This window comes from Anopheles aquasalis, chromosome 3 (assembly GCF_943734665.1).
Source record: "Anopheles aquasalis chromosome 3, idAnoAquaMG_Q_19, whole genome shotgun sequence".
In the NCBI taxonomy this organism is placed as follows: domain Eukaryota; kingdom Metazoa; phylum Arthropoda; class Insecta; order Diptera; family Culicidae; genus Anopheles; species Anopheles aquasalis.
In genome coordinates this window covers 30732252-30745673 of record NC_064878.1, presented here as the reverse complement: position 1 = coordinate 30745673, position 13422 = coordinate 30732252, and the positions used below count along the sequence as shown (strand labels likewise).

General features: G+C 45.7%; 2 protein-coding genes across 2 annotated transcripts in view; one reads left to right on the top strand and one right to left on the bottom strand.

Moving 5' to 3' along the window:
- LOC126576295 (uncharacterized) overlaps positions 1-13422 on the top strand; it is a 472692-nt gene that overhangs the window by 112590 nt on the left and 346680 nt on the right. The window lies entirely within an intron of this gene.
- LOC126576294 (activin receptor type-1-like) lies at positions 5449-7164 on the bottom strand. Its single transcript, XM_050237508.1, has one exon. The coding sequence runs from the start codon at positions 7162-7164 to the stop codon at positions 5449-5451; it is 1716 nt and encodes a 571-aa protein (XP_050093465.1).

The following is a 13422-nucleotide window of genomic DNA, read 5'->3' as shown; positions in this document are numbered from 1 at the left end:
ATTTGAGTCGATATGTTGTCCCTTTATTTTGTTATTTTTATTGATATCAACCTACGGGCAAGTGATGACTAATAGGCTGAGTATGTTACAGTAGTTACCAGTCGAACAAAGAATGGAAAACAGCCGGATACGATTACGAAAAACGCTAACAGAGATATCAAAGTCGAACAAATGGTAAACCTCATTAAACCTTGCTGACATAAAGTTGATGGGTGGGTGAGAACTGGCTAAACCTCGTATGTTGCCTTTGCACAGTTAAGAAGGAATAGTTGCGAGAGAGTCGTATGGGTGCGGAGAAGTTTAGAAGGGACACCAACTCAGGTGAGTCAACGGTATGTGTTAGCGATTAACCATTAAACAAAACGCGAGGACTACGCGGTATCTTGCAGTATATTTATGAAAAACTAAAAAAAAACACTGTTTGGTCTCTCACGTCTGGTTGTACACTGCCCTCCTCCTGTGGTAATCCCTAGGGGGCCTTCTACCGTCCTCCGGTTTTATGGCACCGGTGGAAAGGTACCTCAATTTATCTAACAGTATGAATTAACAAACCGGCGACGAAGCAACACTGAGCGGCAGCCCGCCTGTCGTCAAGCCTATCAAGCCCGAGAAGAAGGCAGCGTGTTTGGTAGGGTGGGAGATTATTCGGATCGCAGCAATTGATTCTTCGCAGGGCAAACCGTGTGAACCGTTTTTGAAACTTTCTCAATGCGTTCGCTCCAACATGTGGTGTGGGGACACCAAGCAATGCTGGAGTATTCAAGTGTGGATCGAACTATGCTACAATATAACGTCTTTAGGCAATGAGAGTCGTAGAAATCTTTAGAAATTTTAAAAAGCAATCCTGCAATAACTGCCTTTTGGCCTTCGCTATGCCTATTGGCCGCGCCTTTAAGGTGCCTGTTTATTCACGAAGCTTCGAGTATCGTAAACTCGTCCGTAATCGTAATAGTTTCGCGCAGATATCGGATAATGTCGTCGTCGAATTATTGCTCGTCTCGCGCACAGAGATCAAGCACCGCAAATCGTCCTTAATAATAAGTTATTGATCGGCGCGCGCACAGAGATATTTTTCCGTTGAGCGATTCACTGATAAGAGAGATAATAGCGAGATCCCGTCTCGTGTGCGGGTTTTTATCCGTTTTTCTAGGTTGAGTGCCGGCCACTCAACTGGAGTGACGGCCCAGGAGACCATCGTGACTACAAGTCGTCAGCACAGAGCGGCATCCTAATCCTGCAGCACACGTCCGTGCTGCACCAGTGCCTATCACTGTCGATTTACCACAGTACTAGACAACCTACGCAGGAATGCCATCAGGATCGGGGGAAAACGATGGCCACAGCTTCATCAAAAATTTTGCGATTTCATCCTCGAGGATTGGCAGCTCAAAGATGCTAAAAATATCCTCCGGGGTGCCTGAGAGACCCGGTTCCAGACTAACCGTACCATGCAAAGGGTCAACAGAGGAATTGGCAAAGTGATTCGCAAACAGGGAGCAAACAACAGCTGGCGTGTCAGTCTGCTTGTTGTCTAGGAACACAGTCCACTTGGTTGGTTGACATAAAGCTGGAAATTGTCCTTGTAACGATCCAGATCCGCCATCGCGTCGGGGATCTGGATCGCGGTTTCCTCCTTGAACGTTTCTTGAAAACGCTCCAGCGTTTTAACGCCTTCCACAGCACCGCGCCGCTTCAGCTGAGCGGCCTTCAATTTTTTGTCCATGTCTTGCTTTGTTCCTGATGAGGCTAAGGAAACCGATTGATATCCGGTTCGAAGGACCAAAATGTTGGGGAAACCGCTAAAAAACTCCAACAATTCGTTCGCGCGTCCGTTGGGTTTTACCGTTGCGTTTGTTCACTTTTATTCCTCTTTGGCGTAGCCCTTTCGTTGCCTAGTCATCTTGTCCCCGTTTTAAAACCGCCCATCCAGAACTTAAGTCTACTTTTAATCCTAATCCACCACCAATTAAATCTAACACACCACCGATTAAAGCTAACTCTCCACCGATTTGAATTTCCAAACTGTCTGGATGTAAAAGTTAGCGGTTCAAATTGTCCTGACACTGTGCGACTAAAACTGATCAAAAAGCAGGGGGGGGGGGGGGGGCGCGGTGCGTGAACTACGGGACGGTACACAAAAGTCAACATTTTCGACGATGGAACTGCAGTCGATCTGGCCCGTAATTTAAAGCCAGTCGATAAATAAACATTGTGCAATGACGCGTCGCGTGCAGAGGGGTTCGATGCAATGTAAGAGACATCGTGCTGGATACGTAGGTAACGTTTCACCGCTAAAGAGCCCTGAACGGATGAGAGCGTATCGCGTGAAATGCTTCTGAAGTCGTTCAAGCCGGGCAATTGTGGATTCGAAATGAGGGCACCAGACGACTGAAGCAAACTCTAAAACCGAACGGACGATACAACAATAATCAGGAATCAGTAAGAAAAGTCGTTGATGAAAACGATGAACAGTAAAGGTCCTAGGTTGCTCCCTTGCGGATCACTTTTTTTTATTTTATTTTATTTTTTCCTCATCCTTTCCTATTTTCCTATAGGCTACTCTGGGAGGGGCCAGTTGTTCATGAAAAACTACACCTGCTTTGACACGTCACAGTTTACCGGTAAACTAAACAGTGCGCGCAACACTTACACACTAAGCCTGGGACAATTCACCAATGACGCTTACGGCATATACGACGCTTACGATCATTTTACGCGTGACGCTTATGGCCTATCGATCTTTTATCTTACGCATTTATGAGCTCTCGAGCTCCCTTAAGGGAGGACTTCGGTATTTAATTTTTATTTGTGACACATGTTTTTAACATTTTTCCCTGAAAGCTGATCCTTTCAAGAGTATTGTGTAAAAATTTTGGATCAATCGAGGAAAAACGGACAAAGATACAGATTTTTGAAAATCCGCGTTTCATACAAGGCTCCATGCAGCCCGCTACTTTGAAGAGCGTTTCCCTAAACCAACGTTTTCAAAGTCGGTGACCATCGTACCGTAAAAACTACTGGGCCGATTGATTTTTTTACACATAATCTGTTCACTTTTGCCAGGTAACCCCGTCGAGATATCTTTTAAATTGTTTATACTTTTTTTTAAACAAATCTGTAAAGTTTGTTTTTTATGGAAGAATCGCGAAAAGCATCACTTTTTCAAGTTCAAAAATCTGCCAAAAAAATCTGTTGAAAAATTGTAATATCAACAAAAACTCTCCGGGGTTACCTAGATAAACTTATAGTCTTTTTAACGAATATCGATTTGTATTTTTTTGATGACCCATCACGCAGCTACGATGGGCACCAGAAAAAGTATCTTTTCGAAGACACGACTGCCTAAATTTGATGCCATGGATTCATTTCTCAATGAATGTTGCTCAAAACAATATCAAATGTTCTTCAAAAGTTGTGGAATATTACGTCATTTACTTAAAAAAATACAGTTGAATGGTTACGTCACAAAAATCCTTTAAAACGGACCTTTTTTTGGCCCGAAAATACCGAAATCTCCTCTTAAGGACCTTTCTGCCTCCCTCTCGCTTTGCGATGCTCGTTTGTGTCGTTTGTAACGCTAGTGCTGCTCGGAGTGCCACGATTGTTGCAGCACACTGAGGATCTCACGGCATGCCTGGGTGATGTTTCGCCACCGCTGCTTGTCCTCATCGGTGCCATACGCCAGTAGCCGGACCCGCACGTTGCGGATCACCTGAAGTGCCAACAAACAATGTCGAGAAACAAGATCCCAGTTTGACCGAGTAGAACCGACCACATAGATAGGAACATAGCCAATGACAAAGAGCTGTTGACAAACCAAGCTTTGCTAGCTTAGCGGAACAATATTTCGTGTGATACACTATCAAAGGCCGCTATTAAGTCCATAATGTGCGTTATCAGGACTGGCTCCTTTACGCAACAGACAGAAAGCCATAATGTCGTTAGTAAAGCGTTAGTTAATGACGTTAGTAAAACTCGATAAGTGTATACAGCATCTGTAGCGAAAACGAAGATGAACGTTGGTCTAAGCGAGACGTAGCTGTTACCTTTTCCGAAATTTATTTGCGATTAAGTCCCGATCACCGTAATCCCTTACAAATACCTTCTTACTACCATGATCAAAAATAAACCGGAATTTGGTCATAAAAAGAAAAGTACTTGTTCTTTCTTCAAATTGTCCCCTTCAAAGTAGTCCCCGTCGGATGCAATGCACTTGTGCCAGCGTTTGATCCACTCCTCAAAACTTTTCTGGAACTCGGTTTTTGGTATAGCCATTAGTGCCTCCGGCGATTTTAGCTTTATTGCCTAAACACTCTCAAAACGAGTTCCTCGTAGTGATTTTTTGAGTTAATTGAATAGGAAGAAGTCACATAGTGCAAGAATGGGTGAATTGACCGGTTGTTGAATGATATTGGTGTTGTTTTTGACGAGAAACTCACGAATAATCAACGCATTATGAGATGGCGCATTATCGTCATGGAGAATCCGCGAGTTGTTACACGACAAAGCAGATTTTTTCGTTTGCGGATAAATCCAAATGATATGTTGGTGGTCTCAGCTATCTCCCTTATCGTCAATTTGCGCTTTTCGATCAACAATTTTCGGATTTCATCGACGTTTTCGTCAGTTTTGGATGTCAATGGCCTTCTAGGACGACAATCGTCCTCAACAGCCTCACGACCACTTTTAAAGCGTTCATACCACTGGTACACCTGTGTTTTTGATAGAGTATTGTCACCATAACACTTTTGTATCATTTTTAATGTGTCGGAACACTTAATTTAACTTTTAAAGTTGTTCATGTTTTGAATCAATTTTAAAAATCGCCATGACGTAAAAACTTAATGCAAACAAATCTCTGCTGTAAACGTAAATGAAGAGCTGGCAAGCTGAAACTTGGCATGTTCATCACTAATAGAGCCGTCAACGTAATAAAAAAAAACAGAATTCGAAATTGATAAGCCCGCGCGGAATAAATTCAAAATTCCGGTTTATTTTTGATCATGGTAGTATTTCTTCCTATTCTATGCGTATCTGTTTACTACTCTTAGTTCAATCCTAAACAGCATCTATCAATGCGAGCCACTGGGCGGGCCACCGCCTCTCCTGGTTTAGTAGCTTAAAAGTGTATTAAAACGGAAAAATAAGAAAGAAATTCCGTTGAATTCTATGAGACATCCTGTATCCACCGAGCGACCGCAATAGAAGACGCCGTTTTGACGCCGAGAAATATATGTTATCATAAAAGCATATATTTTCTGTTGAAAAAAAAAAACAAAAAAATATCAGGTACTGTATGGGAAGAAATGTAATTTGAAGCATAATTACATTTTTCCCATGCAAATGTAAAACGGTCTGGCCGGAATGTTATCCGTTGGTACGCGGGGTTTTAAGCACGCAACAACTCGTTTGCCGGATCACACGATCAGGTCGCCGCCAGGAGGGATTTTAATCCGTGCTCCCATCCGAGCTCGGCAACTTGAGCAGCGTCTTTTTGATGCGCAACGCCGGTAACCGTACGTTCGCGTTCGTGTGCCAACATTCGCGCATCAACTTGGCCATCTCGGCGAGAGCCGGATCGGAGGTCCACCGGTTCGGCACTGACGGCCGATAGTTGTCCACGCACACCACCTTTCGCATTTCCTCAAAGCTGGGATCGGAAGACACACAGTCGTAGTACGGTACCTGGTACTCCTCCGCAATGCCACTGGCTATCGTGCGGCGACAAACCTCCCAGAAGATCAGCCCAAGCGCGTAGATGTCGCACTTTCGCAGCGCATCGAAGCACTCCAAGTGGATGCTTTCCTCCAGCACTTCCGGTGCCATGTATCGTTTCGTTCCGACGCGCACGGCACCTCCACCAATGTCGATCCGGTTCGTCGTCTGGCTGTGCATCACGGCCAACCCAAAGTCCGCGATCACACACGTACCATTCGCGCGGATGAGAATGTTCTTCGTCTTCAGATCACGATGCGCGATGGCCGGTTTAGCCTCCGTGCCGAATATTTCCGTATGCAGATGTACCACCCCGTTGGCGATCGAAAGGCAAATCTGAACCATCCGGTGCGTGGTGATGGCGGTGCGGTTCAGAAAATCGTACAACGAACCCAGCGGAAAGTAGTGCGTCATGAGCCACAGCTGCGTGCAGGAGTTTCTCGACGTCATGTCCGAGCCGACGTAGCCGAGAATGTTTTCGTGGCGCAACAAAACGGTACCATAAATCTCTGTCTCTCGCTTCCAGGAGTCTTCGTCGCGGCTGAAGAAGATCTTCACCGCCACACTTTCGCCGTGCCAGATGCCACGCCATACCTCACCGTACCGACCGCGGCCAATGCACTCGCCGAGCGACACCTGTTTGGCCAGCGTGCGCTGTATGAGCAGCGGCAAACCACTGCCGGAGCCCGAGGTGACGGAATGTTGCAGATACTCCCGCAACGTACTATCGCCCGCGCTCGTAGCCTGCAGCACCGCATCGTTGGTGTAGTACGATGCCGGATCGTCCTCGGTTCCCGGGCTTGCTTCTTCCGATGGCTTGGTATGCCCACGGCGCAGACAACAAAAGACGGCAGCGATGGTGATAGCCAAAAGCGAACCGAACGGTACCAGCACGGCGATCGCTATCCTGCGGCCTGCGAACGGATCGTGCTCTTCACTTTCCCGCACTGCTCCTGCTGATGCGGCCATCAGCGCTGGGAACTCGCCATCGTTACAGTAATCGCCCGTGCAGCACTCGATGTTGTACGTGCCAGACGCCGAGTTCACGTGGCGCTTCTGGGGTCCACCGTGCACCGTGCCGTTTCCGTTCTTGTACTCCGGTTGCTGCTGATTGCAGTACAGCCGCAGCTGATCGTGTTCGGTAGTGCAACCGCGCTGTACGCTCTCGTTACCGTGCTGATCGAGTGTCCGCGACTTCCAGCACTGGATCGCATCCTGGCAGTGGTGCCGGTGGACCGTACTGCAATCCGGTGGATCGCACGAAAGGCACTTGTACCGCCGATGAGGTGGGATGATGGAATTCCGTGCTTGCGCGATACGGTTGACGTGCGCCAACTCGATCTCCCTTTCCGGAGCGTCCGTTTTGCCATCGAGCAGTTTGCCAGCGAAATTACCTTTACAGATATTGAGCGTTAGCAGGAAAATTACGACCAACCGTGCGGACGCCATCTTTGCCTTCCGCTCCTCCGTGGTTCCGTTTTCCGATGCTTGGTGGTGGGATGTTGCTCTTGCGTTGCGATTTCTATGTCGCTCGACTAGTTTCGTAAAACCACTTTTTGTAGATGTTTTTTTTTTACCACTTATCACTTCAGGTCTTTCACAACCCTTCACTGTTGCGGGGATTACCAATTATGACAACGAAATGAATCGAGACTATGAGACTAAAACGTATCAGATAGGAATATAAAAGGCGACAACCTTTTAGCTTCACGTTTAACTTAAAAGAGAGCTCTGGTTTATTTCTAAACTCCTTTCTTATAGTCAAATTTTCTTATGTGTTAAATTTTACATAACATAAACGGCCAGTGTTCTCCTTTCGCGTCCCCTATACTTGACAGTGACTTCATTACCTATACCCTAGTCAGCCCATTTTTTTTCTGCCCATTCTTCGCCTGCGATCCATTCCAAACCGTACCTGCTTTGTCTTTTTACATTCTATGTTTTGTGGTCTCTCTGTCATGCGCGTGCGTGGACGTCTACCTTCGTAACGAATGTGCTCTGCACCTGTCTAACGATCTGTTATTTTAGGTTCATTGTTGTTGCTTTGCCTAATACGTCCTAATATTTTGACTTCGCTATCTTGGCGCTTGTATAGCGTTTAGTTACATCCTCTTCCAGTTGTCGGGTAAAAATATTTGCCTGTACTGCACCCGAGAACGTTTTAGGGGCCTGAAACGTAGCTATTGATTCCGTCTGTTCGGGCTAAAGGTCCCAAATTGCTCTCCTAAGGTACGTCAGAAGCTCGGCGATAATAGCTCAGGCGCACAGACAGATACGAGCTAAGCCAGGCCACCAGCGGAGGACACACACCAAGCTTAGATAGTTTGGCTAGCAAAATCTCATGCGAGACTCTGTCTCTGGGACGGATTTGATGGAGCTCGTCGAAGCAGTGCCAGTGATCATGAGGGAAAGATTGACTGTTGCGTTGGATGTTTAAAGACGTAAATTCGGTGGTGTTCGCCCCTTAGTGACACTGGCTCAATCCTCACAAATGTGAGCAGACGTGGCAATGGCCTTTTTTGGTAGTGGGTAGTAGTAGTTGTGGTACTTTATTGAATGAACATTTTGTAAACATTACCATAATCTGAATGATTTTTTTTTACAATGGAATGCGTACAGTATGTCCATCACTTCCTCATTCCGCACGCGCGTCTCTGATCTATGTAAACTCATTCTATCTTATTCTTTTTTGATTTTTATAAATGTCTTGGATTTGTTAGTAACTATTTTAAACTATTTCTCGTCATAATCAAGTCAGAGCTAGCGATGACAAGCACAGCTCTACACATAATTTATTTATGTATTTACTTATTGGTGGAGTAAGGCGCAACGGGCATTGAAGCCTAACTGAGCTCGTTGTGTTTTTGTTTTTTACATAGAACACCAATTACATGTTGACACAAATTACACAGAATTGTTGACAAAAGTTAATGCTAATGAGGACATACAAAATCAATACGGGTGCGGAATGCAGGCACATTGCTATTAAAATCGAACTGCCCAAACACAGCGTTGAAGCACCGAATTGCGCTGGACAGAGGTTCGTTATGGCCGTATAACACCGATCGATCAGCCAGGAACTGCGTGCTCCGAAGCGATCTCGTAGGCGCGACCATATATAATTGACATAGGATATTAGGTGCGCTGACGTTCCCAAGACAAGCAGACCGGCGATGAAACAGCACTGAGCCACGCGTCTCCTGTCGGCTTCAGAGGCTCAATCCCCAGTAGAAGACATCGCGTCCTATAGTCGGGGTGTTAGCGATTAAACCATCTAAAAACACGAGAACTGCGCGGTATCTTGCTAGTATATTATATACTCAAAAAAAACCACTGTCTCCTCTCGCGTTTGGTTGTACACTGCCTTTCGCGAGCCGTGGCCTCTTTTCTTTTCCCCTTTTCTGTGCGAACGCAATTGCGCAGTACACAGCTTTCATACACATTGGGTCGTCCCGAATTACTGACGCGGCATCGTTGATGTATAATGAGAACAGGAGAGGACCCAGATTGCTCCCCTGTGGCACGCCTGACGTGCTCGTGAAGGCCCGAAAGAGGTGTTGCCCAACTTTAACTTGGTAGTTCCGATTCAGGAGATAGGAACGGAATCAAGCCAACAGTTGATCAGGGCATCCATCAGGGCATCTTATCCAGCTTGGCCTGGAGAATGTCGTGGGAAACCGTATGAAACGCCGCTTGAAAATCCGTATAGACTGCGTCGACCTGTCGACCTGCGTGGCTCCAGAGTCCATGCTTCGCAGCATGGACACCCCGGAACCCTAGACAGGAGGAGGAGCAAGCTCTGTCGCACAGTTCTCTACGGTGGATGCAGGAATACCGTCGGGGCCAGGTTGGTGCGTATACTTTAAGCGCTTGATTGCAGTTAGTACAGTGTCGGTGTGAACGCAAATATCGATATTCCCAATTACGTTTGAGGGCACGCCGACCAGAGCACTCTCAGTATACGAATTGTCGCGAATGCGTTCAGCAAAAGTGTAGGAGAAGCGCTCCGCGAAGATTTCGCAGGACTCGACAGGACACGACGCATCTTTGCCATTATAGATAATTGTGGACGGCAAAGATGAGCACTTACGGCGACGATTAACAAATTTCCAGAATTGTTTGGGATCACGGCACAAGTTGAGCTGCATTTTCCTCCTGTGTGTTCGGTGGCAGTCGTAGTTGAAGCGTCCGTACTACGTGTAATGCTCCACATGATCTATCAATCCATTTACTGCGCGCGCGATCCATGAATCCTGGTATGGGATCCAAGCTATGGAGCAGTACTCGAGGGTGAGCCTAACTAACGCACAAAACAAGTTTCTAACACACATAGGGTCCTCAAATTCACGCGCCATCCTAATAAGTAGTCCTACAGATCTATTGGCAGGGTTTGTTTGTTTGTTTATTGGACCGAAGTGTATGGCCTCACAAATGGCCTAAACACAAAATCTTATATACTAGACGCAAACTTAAGAACTAGACGTAGCGTAGGTTAACATGAGAAGGTACTTAAAGCGCGAAACAGCAAGATTAAAGTCAAATAAGGCATAACGTAGTTTAAATTGACGGCACATTGACAAAAACGGTTCGTTAAAACTGTAGCGCTGCCTATGGAACTGAAGGACGAGAAACTCGTAATTTCGGAGCGTACATCTAGGGACGTGAACAGAGAGTCTAGCCAATAAATCAGGAGCGTCAATTGGACCATTCAACGATTTACCTAGAAACGTACAGCGAGCGACTTGACGCCTATGATCGAGAGTTTCTAAACCTAACAGTAAACATCTAGTTCTATAGTCAAGTTTAAAGGACACATCACGGGCAAAGGAACGTAAGGCATAGCGTGTAAACCTGTGTTGAACTGCCTCAAAACGCTCGATCCAAAGGCTCGTGAAAGGACACCACGAACGAACATGACAAATAGAAAGAGCCTTAAGGCATGTCAAGTCATTAAATTCGGTGGACATCCTACAAACAAAACCATTCGATAAGCCTGACTAAGGACGTTCCTATAATGACTGTTAAAATTCAGTTTACTGTCGAGCGTAACACCTAGGTCACAAACTTCCTCACGCCGTTCTAATATCATATTGTCGATCTTATATTGGTAAGGGATTACATTGTCAGACTTATGGAACGATATTACACAACACTTATTGACAGAAATACTTAAGTCCATTTAACATGCACCAATCACGAAAGGTATCACAGATCGATTGTAATGCATAACTATCATTAATTGATGACACAGGTAAGAATAGTCTAACATCGTCAGTGAACAATAAGCAGGCCTTCTCTGGTATCACTGATGTCAGGTCATTCACGTAGAGAGAGAGAACCAAAGGGGCCCTAGGTTACTTCCCTCTGGAACTCCCGATGAGCTGACGAAGTCTCTAGACAAGGTACGGTCAAGCTTAACACGATAGTGGCGGCTGGTGAGATATGATTTAAGCCAGATGGTTAAAGACGGCGAAATCCCTAACTTATCTAATTTGGCTAATAGGACAGTTACATTAACTCGATCGAACGCAGCTTTCAGGTCAGTATAGATGGCATCTATCTGAACGCGGAATGGCGCGAAGCGATGAACTCAAGCAGATTAGACGTAACGGACCTTTTGGGAAAGAAGCCGTGTTGTCTGGTGGTGATAACTTGCCGACAGCGTTAATTATGTCCTCGAAGCGTCTATGAAATGTCAACTGGTGGTCAAGAGTAACTCCAAGGTCTTTGACGTAATGGACCCACCTAACAGCCGTGGTTCCCGCTCGGTACTCAAACGAGAGTGGGTGTAACGGCCTCGCGAACGAGATAACCATACACTTATCTGCGCTTAAAGTTAGGCAGTTACGGACACACCATTGCCTAAACAAACAAAACACACGCTGAAGTACCTCGCAGTCGTCTAGACTTTTTACAAGATAAAACAAGTTTGACGTCATCTGCGTACATCAACAAACACTTATCGGGAAGCACGATGGCGATGTCATTGATAAATATCCCGAAAAGCAACGGACCAAGTGTGCTCCCCTGTGGGACACTGGAGCTGCTGCGGAACGGCTTAGATAGCGATTGTCCAAATTTCACACGGTATTGCCTCCCAGCGAGGAAGGATCTGAGGCAACCAATACTGTTGTACCAATGCAAGAGGTTACGGGCATTACCTGAAAGGTAATTGGGAAGCCGAGGATCACCAGCTCTACGCGTCTCGAAGCGGTGAATGTCTGACCCCCGAACTATTCGTTCTCCCATGTACATGTTCTCCCCACTACCTCCCTCCGACCCTCGATGAAATGAAAGGCTTCCCCAAAGAACAGTTAGGCACCGACAAAGTCACCGTCGACCAAGAGCGCCACCAACACAGTGACGCGACTGACTACCACCTTCAGGACCCTCCGGGACCAAATCACCAAACACCTTTCCTCGCCACAACGCAGGACCTACCCTATTACCAGCGAACGTTTCGTTACTGCCACGCATGTCCCGGCCTGTGATTCTATACTATCAGAACGTGAGGGGCCTTCGCACGAAATTTACCAGTTGTCGCACGGCGGTTCCTTCATGCGCCTTCGACCTGTGTGTCCTCACCGAAACGTGGCTCACAGAGGACATCCCATCCGCCCTGGCGTTTGTTGACTGCTATTTACTCCGTCTATCGGTGCGATCCTTTTCGGCTCTCCTTATTTTCCATGATTTTGTCATGGTTTGTTCCTATTTTAGCAAGGGTGTCTGCTGTTTCGTTCCCATGGATTCCCATGGACATGGCTGGGGATCCATTGTATGGTTGCCTCCGTGTACATACAGTTACTTAGCACGTTGCTGATGGTTTCTTCGACGAAGTCACTCTCCGATGCTTTTTGAAGTGATTCACATGTCACTTTACTCCACATGTTGATTTCTGTACCTTTAATGGGCAAATCACACGGATTGAAGACCCTATTCCAATTCCCATCGGCTGGTTGCTTTGATCGCTACCCTTGGCTGCATAACTATCGGCGAGAATGTTGGGTGGAGTCGCTTTTTATATTATAAAGCGGCCCATAGACGCTCAATTTTATTTTTCAATGTTTTAATAAATTAATTGGCCCAGTCCTTTCATCAATCAGGGCCACAGACGCATCGTGTTCGTTATTGTGGCCCACAGACGACGCCATTATTCAGCCTCATCAATATAATTTCAGCTGGCTGAAATTCTTCAACTTTTTTGACACAAGCTTCAATGTATCCCACACTCGATAAATATATTGGTGTCAATCAATTTGCATGCAAATATTGAAAAATAAAATTGAACGTCTATGGGCTGCTTAAGAGATACCACTTTTTTTTGCGAAAATGAAAATGTTTTTTATTTTCTATTGCATAAGATCCCTTACAACTACCATCACTCCCCTGCACATGTTTATGTTTTATATTAACCTCGAGTTCTCTGGTGTTGCTTGCCATTGTCAGCAGTGATGTTTTCGGCCGAGTAAAAGTTATTGTATTCAGTATATAGAAAATCGGCATCCTCCTCTCCCATCGCTGTTCCATCGCTCGTCTACATTCCCTCAATACCGGTGTATTTTTGGCTCCGTTCTACTAATATCCGTTACTTGTTTGCAGCATTAGCACAGTATTTTTTTTTTAATGACAACTATTTACTAATAAATAGCAACAGTTACATTAATATCACGATTACATTTACAGCGAACATACAAGGAAATCTACGTT